The sequence below is a fragment of the Myotis myotis genome, unplaced genomic scaffold (genome assembly GCF_014108235.1).
Source record: "Myotis myotis isolate mMyoMyo1 unplaced genomic scaffold, mMyoMyo1.p scaffold_m19_p_1, whole genome shotgun sequence".
Classification (NCBI taxonomy): domain Eukaryota; kingdom Metazoa; phylum Chordata; class Mammalia; order Chiroptera; family Vespertilionidae; genus Myotis; species Myotis myotis.
This window is the reverse complement of record NW_023416313.1, coordinates 131,091,153-131,110,181: the sequence shown is the minus strand read 5'-3', so window position 1 is coordinate 131,110,181 and position 19,029 is coordinate 131,091,153. Positions and strand designations below refer to the sequence as shown.

General features: G+C 39.2%; 1 protein-coding gene and 1 pseudogene across 8 annotated transcripts in view; one reads left to right on the top strand and one right to left on the bottom strand.

The window, feature by feature from the left end:
• Positions 1–19,029, top strand: part of UPF2 (UPF2 regulator of nonsense mediated mRNA decay) — a 127,178-nt gene that overhangs the window by 64,093 nt on the left and 44,056 nt on the right. For all 8 annotated transcript variants that reach the window (XM_036352309.1, XM_036352333.1, XM_036352351.1 and 5 more), the window contains exons 9-10: positions 11,201–11,309; positions 17,972–18,085. In XM_036352309.1, the coding sequence (XP_036208202.1) occupies positions 11,201–11,309; positions 17,972–18,085 (223 nt within the window). The remainder of the gene's footprint in view (positions 1–11,200; positions 11,310–17,971; positions 18,086–19,029) is intronic.
• Positions 9,564–9,631, bottom strand: LOC118661092 (annotated as a pseudogene).

The following is a 19,029-nucleotide window of genomic DNA, read 5'->3' as shown; positions in this document are numbered from 1 at the left end:
CACCTGGCCGAAGACCACATGCTTGCCATCCATCCACTCAGTCTTGGCAGTGCAGATGAAAAACTGGGAACCGTTTGTGTTAGGTCCAGCATTTGCCATGGGCAAGATGCCAGGACCTGTATGTTTCAGGATGAAGTTCTCATCCTCAAATTTCTCCCCATAGAATTCAGGGGTTCGCAACCTGTGGGTCGCCAACTTGTGGGTCGTGACACCTTTGGGGATCGAACAACCCTTTCACAGGGGTCGCCTAAGACCATTGGAAAACACATATGTAATTACATATTGTTTTTGTGATTAATCACTATGCTTTAATTATGTTCAATTTGTAACAATGAAAATACATCCTGCATATCAGATATTTACATTACGATTCATAACAGCAGCGAAATTACAGTTATGAAGTAGCAACGAAAATAATTTTATGGTTGGGGGGTCACCACAACATGAGGAACTGTATTAAAGGGTCGCAGCATTAGGAAGGTTGAGAACTGCTGCAATAGATGGACTTGCCGCCTGTGCCATTGTGGCGTGTGAAGTCACCACCCTGGCACATAAATCCCGGGATAATTCTGTGAAAGCAGGAACCTTTATAACCAAATCCCTTCTCCCCAGTGCTCAGAGCACGGAAGTTTTCTGCCGTCTTTGGAACTTTGTCTGCAAACAGCTGGAAGGAGACTTGGCCCAAGGGCTCACCTTTGCGGCGATGTCGAAGAACATGGTGGGGTTCACCATAGTTGGTCATGGGCGGCTCCGGGGCGGCAACGTCTGCAAAGCCATTTTGCTGGAGTTTTTCTGAGAGACATTCTAATTGAACCTCCTCCCCTTCCTCTTGTTCAGTTCAGAAATATGAAAAAACTGAGTTGTGGGAAATCTATTAGTATGTTATGTCACTTGATGGCGCTGTTGCTCTGGGAACATCAACATTCTGGAAAAGTCTCAGAATTTGGATGTTGATTTCAGAGTAAATGACTCCAGTCTTTTGTATGTTATATTTTATGTTTTTTGAATCATCATCTGTTTTAGTGTTTTCTGATTGGTAACAGTGTTGTCTTTTATTTTTTCCAGACATTTTGAACACATAAAATTCATAATTTTCAACAGTTAAATTCTTTAGATTGTGTTGATTTGATTTCTCTCTCTCTCTCTTTTTTTTTTTTAGAGGGGAAAAAGGGAGAGAGAGGGAGAGAGAAATATTGATGTGAAATTAAGACTGGATAAGCTGCTTCCTGCATGCACCCTATTGAAGATAGAGCTTGAAAACCAGGCATATGCCCTGACTGGGAATCAAACCGGCAAACTTTTATTGCACACGAAGAGCCCAACCTACTGAGCAACACCCAGCCAGGGAAATTCTTTAGATTTTAAAAAGAAAAAAAGAGGGAAATTTCTTTTAGAAAACTGTTTATGAGATAAAAACCTTTAAGAATGCCTTTTCCCCTCTCAGTAACGTGTGTGTTTGCTTCTACATTCTTGTTATTACTTGTACTATTACTTGACTGGATGTTTACTAACTTGATGATCATTAACTGCTAGGAAGATAGTTAAATGTATGATTCAGGAGACCTTGAAAGTATAAGTAAGGTTTTATTATTGTATAAGGAAAAACATTCTTTTAAAAGATTCACTCATTAACTCTTGTTAAAAATAATTATCTGTCTCTTAGAAGATTATAAAATTCAATTTTCAAAGAAAGGATGTAAGGTTACTTTCTAATTGACTTTCAGAAAAGTCAAATAATATATCTAGCTTAAATTTTAACAGAAATTTGCTCTTTAAGTTGATTAAAATGTTCTATTTTTTTTTTTTTAAATATATTTTATTGATTTTTTACAGAGAGGAAGGGAGAGAGATAGAGAGCCAGAAACATCGATGAGAGAGAAACATCGATCAGCTGCCTCCTGCACATCTCCCACTGGGGATATGCCCGCAACCCAAGTACATGCCCTTGACCGGAATCGAACCTGGGACCTTTCAGTCCGCAGGCCGACGCTCTATCCACTGAGCCAAACCGGTTTCGGCAAAAATGTTCTATTTATGTTTATATAACTTTAATGTGCTCGATATAGAATTTGGCACTCCATTTTCTTTCAGGCTCATTTGTAGAAAAGACAGAAAAACACACTTGTGCAGGACTAACATTAACAAAATATTTATGGTATTAGGGATTTTATTTTGTGAAGTAATGAATGAAGAATCATAAAAGTTGAAAATTTAAATAGGACAAGATGACATTTAGTTTCAACTATCTATTACAACTATCTTTTACAAAGTGTAATGGAAAAAGAGAGATGTTAGGAACTTGTTAGTTTGAGAACTTGTTGAGTTTAATAGGGGGTAGAGGATTCTGAGAGAATGGAACTTCCATGTAGCCAATTCCAATAGAAATAAAACACAGGATTACTAACTAGTTGGAAAGGCTTGAAAGAATTCAGATCTTCGAGGGAGTCTTTAAACTATGTTTTAAATCCCTTCTGAAGCTGAAACCACTTATCTGTGTTGTTAGGGAGCCTGAAAGGATAGCACAGACTGCTTTACTTTAAAATAAAAAGCTCTACCTACCTTTCTTTGGGGGCTGGGAAAAAACTTTGAAGTTGATTCAGCTAATTGGAAAAAGAAAAAAAATGAAGCAAAGTGTAAGTGTCTTGTCCAGGAAAAGAAGAAAAAGGAAATGACCTAGGTAAAAAAAAATTTGATGCTAAGTTATAATCTGAAATTTTATTGAAAAATACATTGAAGAGACAACCACGATTAAAATTAATTTTAAAATTTAAAAACTTGAGCTAGTTCTTCAAAAAATCTAAATAGAGAAGCATTTAGAAAGCATAAAAGAACATTCAAAAGTTTATGAAATGAGCCAGATGATATGCTGGAAATATTTAAAAACAACTTGAAAATCTTAGTGAAACAGATAATTGTTTGGAATAAATACACATTTTTAGAATAATCCAAGACAAAATAGACAAGTCATCATGGGGAAAAATGTACAAAATTATCTGTTAATTTTGTCTTGAATAGATTGACTAGATAGCTTTATTGATTTGTTTTTTAGCCTTTATGAACAAGTAATTTTTCTGCTATATTGTTCATTCCAGAGCATGAAAAAGAAAACATGTCATATTATAATAGGAAGAAACAGGCAAAATTTATAACAAAAAAAGAGCCAGGAAGTTAAAAGTATTGACCAACCTCAGTTTTGAATTTTGTTATACAAATCCTAAGTAAACCACTAACATCATATTTAATAGTATATTAAAAATAAAAATCTAGTCTTGACCCGGTGGCTCAGTTGGTGAGATCATCATCTGTACACCAACAGGTTGCAGTTTCAATTCCAGGTCAGGGCATATACCTAGCTTGTGGGTTTGATCCTGGATCAAGTGCGTACGGGAGGCAGTCAATGTTTCTCTCACATCAATCTTTTCTCTTTTCTCTCTAAAACCAATGAAAACATATCCTCACATGAGGATTAAAGTCAGTAAATATATATATATATATATATATATATATATATGTATATATGTGTATATATCTATATATATATATATATCTATATCTATATATATCTATATATATCTATATATATATATATATATATATATATATATATATATATAAATTTAGAATGATCAAAGAGGATTGACCTTAGGAATGAAAAGATATTTAAATAGGAAACCTATTAATATATATAATATCAGTAGTGAGAACTGTATGACTATTCTATTAAAAAAATTTTTTTTGTATTGATTTTGAGAGAGAGAAACATCAGTTTATTGTTGCACTGATTTATTGATTTATTGGTTGATTCTTGTATGTGCTCTGACCAGGGATTGAACTTGCAACTTTGGCATATCAGGATGACACACGCTCTAACCAACTGAGCTACTTGGTCAGGGCCTATGATTATTTCATTAATTGCATAAAAGGTATTTGATAAATGAGCTTTTATTTGATAACATATGAAACTTGATCAAGTTTAATATTCTTATAAAAACAGGATGAAGTTTTATAATATAGTGAAGAATAGACTAAAGTTAACAATACACTTAATTGTGAGATACCAGAGACATTCATTTATCTAACAAGTGTTTATTAAGCACCTGCTATGATCTAGGCCAGTGATGGCGAACCTATGACATGCGTGTCAGAGGTGACATGCGAACTCATTTTTTTGGTTGATTTTTCTTTGTTAAATGGCATTTAAATATCCTTATCTAATAAAAGAGAAACATGGTAATTGGTGTACGACCGCTACCCTTCCCATTGGCTAATCAGGGGCGATATGCAAATTAACTGTCAGCCAAGATGGCAGCGGGCAGCCAGGAAGCTTAAACTGAACATGAGGCTTGCTTGCTTCAGTGACGGAGGACTGCAACGTTCCCCGCCTGCCTTGCCAGCCTCTCAGCCTGCCTTTTAAGAAACACTGTAACAAATAGAAGCTAAAAAAAACCCCAGAAACCAGCTTTCAGGGAGCTGGGATCTCAGAGCTGGAGTTGATACAGAGTTTCGATTGTAGAACCGAAACAAACCAGATACCTGCTTTCAGAAGCGGAAGCCTCAGAGCTGGAGCCAGGCTAAAGGTGGCCCAGAATAAAAAAAGAAAAAAAGAAAGAAAGGAGCAGTTGGGAGCTTCAGTCACAGCCTGAAAACAGCCCTCAGCCCGTCACCCAGACTGGCCAGGCACCCCAGTGGGGACCCCCACCCTGAAGGGTGTGTGACCAGCTGCAAACAGCCATCATCCCCTCACCCAGGCTGGCCAGGCACCCCAGTGGGGACCCCCACCCTGATCCAGGACACCCTTCATGGCAAACCAGCGAGCCCCCACCCATGCACCAGGCCTCTACCCTATATAGTAAAAGGGTAATATGCCTCCCAGCACTGGGATCAGCGGAGCTGTGAGGACTCCTGGCACCGGGATCAGCGTGACAGGGGGCAGCGCCCAAACCGCCTGATCGCCCTGTGGCTCTGTGTGTGACAGGGGGCGGGGCCACAACCTCCCTATCGGCCCTGCTCTGTTCTTGACAGGGGAAGGCGCCCCAACCCCCTGATCGGCCCTGCTCTGTGCCTCATAGGGGGGATCTCCCCAACCCCCTGATTGCCCTGCGGCTCTGTGTGTGACAGGGTGTGGCGCCCCAACCCCCCCACCCCACGGGCCCTGCTCTGTGTGTGATGGGGTAGAGCCATAACCTCCCCATCGGCCCTGCCCTGAGTGTGAGAGTGGTGGCGCCCCAACCCCCTGATCGGCCCTGCTCTGTGGGTGATAGAGGGCAGCGCCCCAACCCCCTGATCGGTCCTGCTCTGTGTGTGACAGGGGGCGGTGCCCCAACTCCCCTATCGGCCCTACTCTGTGAGTGACAGGGGGGAGCTCCTCAATCCCCTGATGGGCCCTGCTCTGTGCATGACAGGGTACGGAGCCCCAACCCCCCTGATGGGCCCTGCTCTGTGCGTGACAGGGGGCAGTGCCCCAACTCCCCTATCGGCCCTACTCTGTGAGTGACACGGGGGGGCTCCCCAACCCCCTGATGGGCCCTGCTCTGTGCGTGACAGGGGGGAGCTCCCCAACCCCCTGATTGGCCCTGCTCTGTGCGTGACAGGGTACAGTGCCCCAACCCCCTGATTGGCCATGCTCTCTGCGTGACGGGGTGGCGCCGCAACCTCCCCATCGACCCTGCCTTGAGTGTGACAGGGGGCGGTGCCCCAACCCCCCATTCAGCCCTACCCTGAGCATGACTGAGGGTGAAATCGCAACCTCCCGATCCGCCCTGCTCTGTGCATGACAGGGGGCGGCGCCCCAACTCCCCAATCGGCCCTGCTCTGAGCCCGACCAGGGGCTGCACCTAGGGATTAGGCCTGCCCTTGCCACCCGGGAGCAGGCCTAAGCCAGCAGGTTGTTATCTCCTGAGGGGTCCCAGACTGTGAGAGGGCACAGGCTGGGCTGAGGGACCCTCCCCCTCCCCCCCAAGTGCACAAATTTTTGTGCACCGGGCCTCTAGTATAAAATAAATATCAAAAACGTAAGTCTTTGTTTTACTATGGTTGCAAATATAAAAAAATTTCTATGTGTGACACGGCACCAGAGTTAATTTAGGGTTTTTCAAAATGCTGACACGCCGAGCTCAAAAGGTTCGCCATCACTGATCTAGGCACTGTTTTGAGAGCTAATGAACTGTCTCCCATGGAGCTTACATTCTAATGGGGAAGGGTGACAAACAAGATAACAATAAACATAACAAGTAAGTAAATTATGTAATACTACAGGCCCTGTGTGCCAGTGGGGTCCCTTGGCCTGGTCTGTGCCCTCTCGCAATCTGGGACCCCTCAGGGGATGTTGGAGGCCCAGTGTATGGGTTCGGCCAGATCCCCGCAGGCCAGGCTGAGGGACCCCACCGGTATATGAATCCCTGTACTGGGCCTCTAGTATGTATATAAGATCTTTGGTTAATCTCTTCCCGCCCCCTCTCCCCACCTTTCCCTTTGAGATTCATCAGTCTGTTCCATGTTTTCATGCCTGTGTGTTGAGGGTCTGTCCCCACAGGTCAGTGCGTGTCATAGGTACCGGTTGAGCGATTGCTTAGGCTTTTATATATATATATAAACTAGAGGCCCGGTGCACAAAAATTTGTGCACTCGGGGGGGAGGGGAGGTCCCTCAGCCCGGCCTGTGCCCTCTCGCAGTCTGGGACCCCTCGGGAGATAACGACCTGCTGGCTTAGGCCTGCTCCCGGGTGGCAGAGGGCAGGCCCAGTCCCTAGGTGCAGCCCCTGGTTGGGCTCAGAGCAGGGCCGATGGGGAGGTTGGGGCACTGCCCCCTGTCACGCACAGAGCAGGGCCAATCGGGGTTGGGGCACTGCCCCCTGTCACAGAGCAGGGCTCATCAGGGGGGTTGGGGCTCTGTACCCTGTCACGCACAGAGCAGGGCCAATCGGGGTTGGGGCGCTGCCCCCTGGCACGCACAGAGCAGGGCCAATCGGGGTTGGGGCGCTGCCCCCTGTCATGCACAGAGCAGGGCCCATTGGGGTTGGGGCGCTGACCTCTATCACCAACAGAGCAGGGCCGATCAGGGGGTTGGGGCACCGCCACTGTCACACTCAGGGCAGGGCCAATGGGGAGGTTATGGCTCTACCCCGTCACACACAGAGCAGGGCCCATGGGGGGAGGAGGGGGTTGGGGCGCCACACCCTGTCACACACAGAGCAGGGCCGATCAGGGGGTTGGGGAGCTCCCCCCAATCAGGCACAGAGCAGGACTGATCAGGGGGTTGGGGTGCCTTCCCGTGTCACGAACAGAGTAGGGTGGATAGGGAGGTTGTGGCCCTACCCCCTGTCACACACAAAGCCGCAGGGCGATCAGGGGGTTTGAGCGCTGCCCCCTGTCACGCTGATCCCGGTGCTGGGAGGCCTCACGGCTCCGCTGATCCCAGTGCTGGGAGGCATGTTACCCTTTTACTATATAGGGTAGAGGCCTGGTGCATGGGTGGGTGCTGGCTGGTTTGCCCTGAAGTGTGTCCTGAATCAGGGTGGGGGTCCCCACTGGGGTGCCTGGCCAGCCTGGGTGAGGGGATGATGGCTGTTTGCAGCTGGTCACACACCCTTCAGGGTGGGGGTCCCCACTGGGGTGCCTGGCCAGTCTGGGTGACGGGCTGAGGGCTGTTTTCAGGCTGGGGGTGACTGAAGCTCCCAACCGTTCCTTTTTTTCTTTTTCTTTTTTTTTTTTATTCTGGGCCAGCTTTAGCTTTGAGGCTTGGCTCCAGCTCTTAGGCCTCCCCTGCTGAAAGTAGGTTTCTGGCCTTTGCTTACAATGTTGGGATCCTGCTGGCTGAAGCCCGTTGGACTAAAGCAGGTTTCTGGGGTTTTGTTTAGCTTCTATATTTGTTACATAGTTGCTTAGAGTTGCAGCTCAGAGGCCTGCAGCGGCAGGCGGGGAACGTTGGTTTCCTCCGTCACTGAAGCAAGCAAGCCTCATGTTAGTTTCAAGCTGCCTGGCTGCCGGCCGCCATCTTGGCTGGCAGTTAATTTGCATATCACCCTGATTAGCCAGTGGGAAGGGTAGCGTTCGTACACCAATTACCATGTTTCTCTTTTATTAGATAGGATGTTAGAAGGTGATAAGTTTTATTTTTAAAAAACAGTGCGGGGTACTGGGATTGGGTTGGGTGGATTTACAGTTTCAAGGGAGCATTCACAATGGGTCTCAATGAGGAGGTGTTATTAGGGCTGACTTGCTTCCTAGGGGAGTAAGCAGCATGAACAGATATTGGGGAATTACAGCTGTACTGCAGCTAACTGAGAACAGCCAGTGTGAAGACTCCAAGGTAAGGGCTTGCCTGCTGTGTTGAGAATTAGTGAGGGGCTGGTGAGAGCAGTGAGCAGGAGACAATAGTAGATGAAGTCAGATCAGTTTATGAGGTCACAGAAGTACTATTTGAGAGATTTAGAATCTAAGTCTCCTAACTTCTAGTGCATTGCTCTTTGTTATCCCATGACTTTAAGTCATTTTAATTTTTCTTATCTGTAGTTGTGGCAGTTGGAAGCAATGAACCTAAGCATACATTTAAAGTCCTGTATTTGTATTTGGCAGTTGATTATGTGAAAATGAAAAAAAGTAAAACCTAATATTCTAACAGATAGAATATGTTAAAATACGGTATTCTCACTAAAGTTTGAAAATTTAGAAAGTAAATTTGGTATTAGTATGATTTTCTTTATTCAAGAAAAGTAAATGTTTGCCTCAGGCTTTTTTTTTTTGCAGCAGCAGCAGTAGACATTCAGAAAATGATTACATATTTATGAGAGTATCTTATAATAATATCTCATTTCTGTAATATCAAGGAGTAATGTGACTCACATGTGTGCATTTTGTGTGACAAGAGCAATGTGCTAGGAGTTGGGAGACTTGGGTTATAATTCTCTCAAATAGTACTTATGTGACCTCATAAATTGATAAAACTTTTAAAATAATTTTTAGAAAACATTTTAACTAGAATTCACCATTAAATGTTTTGATTCAGCCCTAACCGGTTTGGCTCAGTGGATAGAGGGTCAGCCTGTGGACTCAAGGATCCCAGGTTCAATTCCGGTGAAGGGCATGTACCTTGGTTGTGGGCACATCTCCAGTAGGAGTGTGCAGGAGGCAGCTGATCAATGTTTCTCTGTCATCGATGTTTCTAACTGTCTATCCCTCTCCCTTCCTCTCTGTAAAAAAATGAATAAAATATATTTAAAAAAATGTTTTGATTCAGATTTTTACATAATGGATTATATTTTTCATTGTTTCTTATGATGTATTTAACTTTGAGTTACCTACTGCAAAGTCACCATGTTGTTTACTTCTTTCAACACCTGTTCCCTTCTGAAATAGTAATTAATAATGTCCACGTCATAGAATGAACAAGTTAAATAATGTGTGTTAGATGCCTAAGACAGGACCTGGCAGATTAGTAAGAATTAAATAAATGTTAATTTTTAAAATAAATTATAATGGTAAAAGAAATATAAAGTTTTTGAGGCTTTTAGGCATTAATTTGAGCACTTTCCTTTTCTTGACCCCATCTCCCCCCCCAAATTTTTTTTAACTATTCCTCCCCACAGAAATCTTTAGTAAAAGGCAAAAGTGTTATGCGATATGAAGAGAAACCAGAGTATTCACCTTTCAAATTTTATATGCAGTCTTTCTTCCTTTACTATGTCCCTTCTTCCAGCTAAGGCTTCATCTGTCCATGCTGGGAGTTTTCGAGATCTAATTCTAAGCCTTTCATGTTATTCAGACTTTTCTTTGATGAGCAAACCATTTTCATGTAGTATTCTATAGTGATAGATTCCAGGATAATTACAACATAGGATTATTTGTTTGTGGTCTAAGTGGCTTTAGGCTGTTGTCATTTTGGGGCTCTTTTGTTGAATTTTTATAGTTTTTAGCTTCCTTCACTGTCAGCTCCCATTACTTCCTGCTGTCAGTGCAGCTGTTTATCTAATTATTTATTTATTTACTAGAGGCCCAGCCCAGTACATGAATTCATGCACCATTGGGGTCCCTTGGCCTAGCCTGCAGAATTGGGCTGAAACCGGCTCTCTGACATCCCCAAAGGAGTCCCGGATTGTGAGAGAGCACAGGCCAGGCTGGAGGACTCCACCGGTGCATGATTAGAGCTGGGGAGAGAAGAGGGAGGTTGGCCAGGGAGGGACCATGGGAGGAGGGCTCCAGCGTGTGTCCAGCCTGTTTTGCTCAGTCCCAGTCGGCCAGACCCCAGCAGCAAGCTAACCTACCGGTCGGTGCGTCTGCCGCCTGGTGGTCAGTGCATGTCATAGCGAGCGGTTGAGCAGCCTTAGCATATCATTAGCATATTACACTTTGATTGGTTGAACAGCTGAATGGGCACTTAGCATATTAGGCCTTTATTATATAGGATTAGTTTCTCGTTGCTTCTCATTTTCAGTGCCTAATCTGGTGAATGTTGATTCATTGGAAAATCAAGTTGTATAAAATAATGTCTATGGCAGGAATGAAAAGTAAATTTTAGCTGATGTGTTGATTTTGATTGGTAGTAGTTGCCTGGAATGTTGTGTTAAGCAGGATTCTGGAGCTGCATCCAAGTTTGATGAGAAAGTGCTCTGATAATAAAATGGGGTGGCAGCACTGGTAATCACATATTTGCCATTTATTGTCTAAAGTAAGAGTAAATAGGCACTGCATGAGAATCTGAGAGGGTTCTATAGTGATAAAAATGCGTAAGTTAGTATGTGGGTTGTGATATGATTTTGACCCTTAGATGCCTTTTGGATTATTGGTTACACTTTTACTTTAGACATTGAGGTTTCCAAATAACTTATCAATGGATAAGTAAAGAAAATGGTTTAAAAGGATTCTGCTTGGCACTATTTAGGTTAACTTTGTTTACTTAGTAATTATGTGATTAAAAATTTAGCCTGAGTATTTTCTTCACTGATATTCTATCAAAATTGCATACTAAGTAAAATTGCAAATATGTGATTAAAGCACTGGGTAGAAAATACCATATTGTTAATAAGCTTTCACAAAGCAAATTGAATTTCTGTGTACTTCATTATGATGGCAATAAATAAGAATGTCTGTATGATTATTAGTTTTTTAACCATTAATTTGTGAATATATCTCAGGAAGTTTAAATTTTTTTAATGAATTATTTCTTCTGTCTTCCTTTTTACACATATCACATATAACTTTTGCAGGTTGGATTTGCTACCATTTTATGCAAGATTGGTTGCTACATTGCATCCCTGCATGTCTGATGTAGCAGAGGATCTTTGTTCCATGCTGAGGGGGGATTTCAGATTTCATGTATGTATTTAAGCATTTATTTTATAATTTACATAGATACATATACTTAAAAGTTGAGTGAGGATTCTTTAGTTTAAGAATATGATTTATTATTGGTAAGCATATTTTTGAAATCTGATAGTGGCCTAACAATTCAGAATCTAAGTCTAAATTTTTTAAATATAAATTTACTCAACAAAGCCTGAAATGATTAAGTGATATTACAATTTGGGGTTGAGCTGCTGCTGCTTTCTTATTTCTCCATTGTAGGTACTGCCCTTTTTGATTTTGTAAAGTAAAGAGGGAGCCAGCAGGCCTCATTGGTGTTCCCAGAAGAAACATAGGATTGGCCATTACCAGTCAGGGCACAGTGCCTAGACGATGCCTGTTTAGGTATTGGGGGTTCAAATATTTGGGGCATATGAGGTTCCACAGAGGATGTGATTTCAGTGAATGCTGTTGTAGCCCATGTTTTTATTGATTCTTGCCTTAAGAATCTTTACCTTGGTGAATTCTTTAAAAAGTACCCTGGTAAAGTACTAGGGACCTGTTAGTAGACACCTTCCTTCCCTTTCTGGTCCCAGGAATCTTAACAGACTGCCAGTTAGTGGTTCTTCAAAACCCATATTACCTAGTCATCTTGTGGAGGTGATAAAGTTACAAATATAGTCCTGAAAAGAGTAAAATGATATGTTAGGGGTGACCGAAAGTGAGCATTGGTAGGCTTTGAAAAGACGTGAAATTCAAGTGTTTATGTTGTTAGCCAATGGAAAAATTGTGTTTGCAAAATTTAGCTTTATAGTGAGTTACTTGGAATGCAAATAATTGTTTGCTATGCGCAGTATGCACTTTTTATTGCACTTGCTTTACACAATTCATTATTGCTGAGCACTTAGAGAACAATTCCCGAGGTCAGGAATCTTACCTGTAGTTGGGGAGATTAAGCATATAGTAAGATTAAGCACTCACAGAAGCAAGAGAGAAATAAAAATGTAAACCCTAAATATATTCGATATTGTAAGGAATTGCATGTTTAATTGCCAAATGACTCTTTGAGAGTCATTGCCTTGAGTTCAGAGGAAGGAGTGTTAGTGATGGGCTTCTTGTTCTAGGTGTTAATCTGTTAATATGATATTTGTAGTTAAGATTTTTCTGGGCCGCTTCTGCTAAAGTATATTTGAGATTTTCATAGTATTAAGTAATGGCACGTTTCTATGTTTAAAGAAGTTTGGAAGCACTGAGATCAAGAAAGTAAAATTATTTTATTTTTGTTTTATTATAAGAAGTCTGAAAGCTTTGATAGGGTAATGTGCATTGTGACCCTTCTGGAGGGGGTTAAATAGGTAGTCGCTCAGAGAACACACTTTGATAAATGCTGCTAGTTCAGGGACAGATGCATCAGAATTCATGATATTCTTGTTGATATATTTAATCTCATCATACAAATATGGAACTTTTATTAGCAGATAGTAAGATTGTATTTTATTGAGTTATATGCATACACCCTTAACTAAATTCAAAATTAAAATGTGAGTTGCTACACCAAGCATAATTAGTGCTTTTGGTGAGAAACTTAAAATTAAGAAAATTCTATTCATGTATGCTTTCCCTCTCACCTTTAAAAATTGGGAAGAGAGTTTAAGGAACTGGCATTTTTTTGTTATTAGAAGAATATCAGTGTTAGGAATATACTTTGGTAACCACTGCTCTTGGGGGTGAAGGGAGGAGAGAAGAAACACCTTTTTCCAAGATCTGTTTGTTCCCTACCCCCAAATCTGCACACTTTGCCAATGACTTTTTATTAGGCTATAAATATGCTTAACACTAATATCCTTAAATGAAAATAAAATAATAGCAACAAGTAAACTTATCTCAAACAATCCCCTCCCCCTATTCTCTTTCATTTCCTTCTTGTTCAAGTTTTTTAAAGTATACTTGTCTCTTCTACTGACATTTATCCTTTGTTCTATCATAGCACCCTGGCAGAGATCACCAGTGTCTTCCTAATTGCCTTATGTTAGTCAATATCTCTGCAAATTCTAAACTGCTGGACTCTTCTGCTTTTTAGGAAACTGTCATTCTGGCTCTACCACTTGATAGTGTTGTAACTTTGGCCAAGTTACTTAAGTGTTTGAAACCCCAGTTTCCTTGCCTATTAAATGGGGATAATAGTTGTATCTTTTAAAACATTGTTTTTTATGGATTAAATGAGATAATGCATATAAAGTTGATCCCACAGTGCCGGGGCATAGATATCATTATAATAATAATTCTTCTCTGCCACCACTTTCTCCTAGTTCTTACTTAATGACTACCATTCTCAATGTCCTTTGCTCTTTTTTCCAGCTGAGTTTATGTGTTGGTGTTCCCCAGACTTTCTTCCTTCACCCTCCTTTTTGACGGAACACATTTTACCTGGGGTTCAGTTAACATCTATTTCCCAGCAACCTCCAATACATATCTCTTGCCAGAACCTCTCTCCTGGTGCTTAGTAAGTTCTCATGTACGTCTAGCTAAATATGTTCATAAACTCATTAATTTCTTCTAAAAAATGTCTTTATCCTTCTCTTCCTTATATCAACTTCTATATTCTCCCTGTAAATTTGTGATATATTTTATCTGATCACTAAGAGAAATACCTCTGTTTTTGCCCCTCTGACATTTAGGAGCTAGTGGTCACCAAATTCCGTTGATACTATTTTCTAAAACACCCCCTCCAATTTATGGTCTCCTTTTCATACCCACTGCCACTGCTTTTCATTTTCCAGAGCTTGAAATATGATAATAGCTTTTAAACAAGGTGTCCCCATCTCTGCCTTCTACCTAGCTCCATCGTATTATCACATCTGATTTTATTTGACCTAGCTTAAGAAACTCACCTGAGAAATAAAGCTGGTTAGCAAAACTGTATGAAAAACATATAGTAGTCAAAGAAATTCTAGAATTCTAGTTAAAACAACAGATTTGCTAATTTGACTAGTAGAGTAGTAAAGCTAATAGAAATGAAACCATTCACATATACTATGATAGAAATTTGGAGAATGAATTTGGCAATATGTTTCAAAATCCTGAAAGGCATTCATACATTGGACAACTCTGGGAATCTGTCCTAAAAATTCTATATACCCCCAACGCTGTATTCACATTATGAATGGTAATAGGAAAAAGAAAACAGAAAATAACATGAAAGCCAAACAATGGATTAAGAAAATGATATAGAGCCATTGAAAGTGGTATTTACCAAAAAGTTTTCATCTCATAGAGAAAGCACTTTGGGGGGGGGGGGGGGAAGCAAGCTATAAAATCTTACACATAATAAACTTACAGTTACGTTAAAATGTATTATCAGTATGTTAGCAGTGACTGTCTTTGAATAGTGAGAAATATTTTTTCTTTTCTAATTCTCTAAATTTTTAGCAGAGTCTACTTCTTTGATAACGAGGGGACAACTTTTACATAAATATAAACATATCAGCCTCACTGATTGACATTTTTTAAAAATTTAAATTTTTTCCCATCACCATTAATCTCCCCTATACCCTATTCCACCTCCACCCCTGTAATCACCACACTGTTGTTTGTAACTGATTGACATTTTTAAAATTAGTGTTCTCTTAGCTTTTTAAGTAAGCCTCTCGGTAAAATAAGTTAACCACATATTCCAATATAGGCCTATTTATTTATAAATTAGTATGCCTTTACAATTGTACCAAATATTTTATGTACTTTCTAAATCATATAAAAGTACACTGAAAATTATTATATAAAAACAAAAACATAAATAGAAGTTCTAATACCCCATACCCTAGTACAGCCGTGGGCAAACTACGGCCCGTGGGCCGGAAGGGGCCCGTTTGAAATGAATAAAACTATTGAAAAAAAAGACTGTACCCTTTTATGTAATGATGTTTACTTTGAATTTATATTAGTTCATACAAACACTCCATCCATGCTTTTGTTCCAGCCCTCCGGTCCAGTTTAAGAACCCATTGTGGCCCTCGAGTCAAAAAGTTTGCCCACCCCTGCCCTAGTAGATCAAGAGTCTTGCCTATCTTACTTTGTAGATTAGTGGTCCACAGAATAAATGTTTTTTTAAAAGGAAAATGTACTTATAGATTTAGTGCCTACTTAGTGTTTAGCCTATAGTAGATTTTCCAAAAAATTACTTGAGTGATTACAAAAATAAAGTTGATATAAAACAAAATGAGCAAGTTATGGTGAATAGAAAGTATTATGTCTACTTAAGATGACGTTTAGGGGTGCGAGTATTCTTTCTATAGGGGAATAATGAATGATAGGCCTTGGAAATTCTTTTTATATGTTGACATATCTGAAGAGTTTTTATTAATATTGCATATGAATTTAGTTACTCAATCTCAGTTTTAGCTGTCAATAAATAAGCTGTAAGCACCATTTTTGCTAAAGATGATTAATTATATAAGTAAAATTTTATGCGACATTAAACTAAAGTATATATCAAAATTAAACGTTGTTAATTCATCTGTACGTACTTTTGCAGAAGTGTTTTGACATACCTTTTGATCTAAAGGAGTCAACAAATGAGACTGGAAAATACTGAATGAGGATTCAGAATGAGTTAGTCTTTTTTTATAAGTGACAGTCTTTTGAAAAGCCTTTTTTTTCATCTGAAAATGAGGGAATGAGATCATTGATTTCTAATACTTCATTTAAAAATTCTATAATTTTGTTATGTTAGTGAGATTGTATCTCCTTAACCTCAATAATGTTTAAGAGTAATTGTGGAAAATACACTGTTACATGTTTTGAAAGCTGTAATGCTCAGTAATACTTAAAATTGTATGATATTCCACTGCAGTTGTTAAAAGCTTGCGCATCCAGAATCACCCAAGGAGATTTTTAAAAACATATATGTATTTCCCAGCCCTACTCCCCATAAATATCAGTGTATCATTTTTGAAATGCTTTTTTACCCTTTTTTTATTTCTATATTGTTTTAACTCTAAAATAAACACATGCTCAGTGTTCATGATTAGAAAATATAAACATATAAAGTAGAAAGAAGGCAGAAAAACCACATAATTTCATCACTTAAAAGCGAATCCCAGTAATATTTTAGTATATTTTCTTTACCTTTATTTCTCCGTAGTTTTTCATGGATGAATTTATATTGTATGTACAATTTTCCATTCTTTATTTCTCACGCAGAAACATTTTACAGTGTCATTTAAAACACTTCTTATACATCATTTTAAAGGTTGTATAATCTTTTGTCCTGTATATTACTTGCTTATTATCAAGTGAAGTGTAGTTATCATTACCGCCACCATCATCGTTGTCATCCTTATTTTTATCCCTATTTTACCAAGTGAACCAACGGGTTCAGAGGGTTTATGTGAATTGTCTAAGATCATATACCCTCAAAAAATGGCATAGAGTGACCATAAAGGCTGAGATGTTCTGACCATAGATATTTTGTTCTTTCATTTCTGCAATATATGCATAAACATTAAGCATTTTTATTTGTTTACTCAGTAAACATTTAATGTCCATGTATTAGTGATAAAAATATACAAATATAGATAAAATTAATAGTAGCTAATAGTTATTGGACTCTTCTTGGTCTTTGTAAGTACTTTTGCGTGTGCTGTACATGTACCAATTCACTTAAGACTCACAACACCCCTACTAGGCAAGTTATTTTTATTATTTCCATTACACAAATGAGGAAATTGAGGCATAGAATTTAAATAACAGCTAGTAAATTATGGAACTTGGATTTAAACCCAGCAAATCTTGCTCAGGATCCACATTTGTAATCTATCCTAGGAGTTCACAAAGTAAGAAAAATTAATAATTAGATCTGATGTATTTGTGAAAGGGTTTTTATGAAGGCTGTACTCTTTTCTAAATTGCAAGGCTAAAACAGTCAATTTTATTCAGTATAATTTTGTTTAGTATTAGAAACTAGAAACCAGAAACCAAACTAGGTTTGGTTTTCTGATGAAAATGTAATTCTGAGGTTAAATCCAATTACATTTATCTTGAGGTGTCTGTTCACATTGTATTGCTGTAATAGGATTTTGTCATATTCAGTATTTCTTCAAATGTGTGCCTAAGTAGGAGTTTATATTTGCAAAGGACTTGAACTTTAATATATGGCTGTGACTGCTGATAAAAGAGAATAGTTATTATATTGGAAATTTCATTATAATGAATTTATAATAAAAAATGCAATATATAGTTTGTCACTATAATACAGTAACTGAGCCTTAATAATATTTTTGCTTAAATGAGCTTTTGGTGTTCAATATTTATAAAGCAGCATCTCCTAAAGTGTGTTCCTTATGATAGTAATATAATGGAATCTTAACTAGTCATTGTTAACATTTCAAAAGGGGGATTTATGTTGCCAAATAAATTTGAGAAACATTTAATTAAGTTAAACAGATTTCTTATTTTGTGATCCTTTTAGCCTTATAAAATGCATTGTTTGACTATGGAACTGCTTTTGCAAAGCACATCCTGGCACTGGTGTTATACAAAGCTTATTTTGCCTTAATGTAAAACAATTTGAATATAGCAGGAAATTATACCAAATTTACTTAAGATATTTAGAGTGAGTTCAGTCTCGTTAAAATAACAGTTCTTACCAGAGATTTCAAAGTGTTAATTAGCTAAGCAGTATCTCTTTTAATTTGTAGGTACGAAAAAAGGACCAGATCAATATTGAAACAAAGAATAAAACTGTTCGTTTTATCGGAGAACTAACTAAATTTAAGATGTTCACAAAAAATGATACACTGCATTGTTTAAAGGTTAGTGCTGAATTATTTGAATTATTTTTAATAGACAAATTTAAAGTTTTTGTTACAGATGCTAGAAAAAGTCAAATAATTAAGAAATATTTGATTTATACAAAGGAAGGCAAGAAGGGGGTAAAAAGGAACATTAAACAGGTGAGCAAAATAGAAAACAAATAATAGCCTGGCCGGTTTGGCTCAGTGGTTGACCTATGAACCAGGAGGTCACTGTTTGATTCCTGGTCAGGGCACATGTCCTGGTTGCGGGCTCGATTCCCACTGTGGGGCGTTCAGGTGGCAGGTGATCAGTGATTCTCTCGCATCATTGATGCTTCTATCTCTCCCTCTCCCTTCCTGTCTGAAATCAATAAAAATATATATATATATTAAAAAAGGCATTTGCTTAAAAAAAAAAATACACCACCACCACTATATGCTACCTATAAGAGACATACTCTTAAATACAAGGTTGGGCAAAAGTAGGTTTACAGTTAGAATATGAGAAAGAGCGGGGTTTTTTTTGTATTATTTATTTATTATTGTATTATTTATTTGTATAACGGTAATCCTATTTTGCCCACCCCTTTATAAAAATCAGAAAGACTAAGCTAGAAAGATGGGGGAAATATACCATGGAAGCACTTTTTAAAAAGACACCTGGTTTCATTATTATCAGACAAAGTAGCCTTTAAGGCAGGGGTCCTCAAACTTTTTAAACAGGGGGCCAGTTCACTGTCCCTTAGACCATTGGAGGGCCGGACTATAGTTTAACACATTGTATGCGGGAAACGTATTTATACGTTTTACGTTGACTAGTAGTAGAACGCGGGACACGTATTAATACGTTTTTTATAGACTAGCGGTAGAATGCAGGTAACGTATACATTTATTTTTATACTTTTTTATTGCTCTAAAGGGATGCTAATATGCAGATATACGAATTCCAAAGGACAAAATTT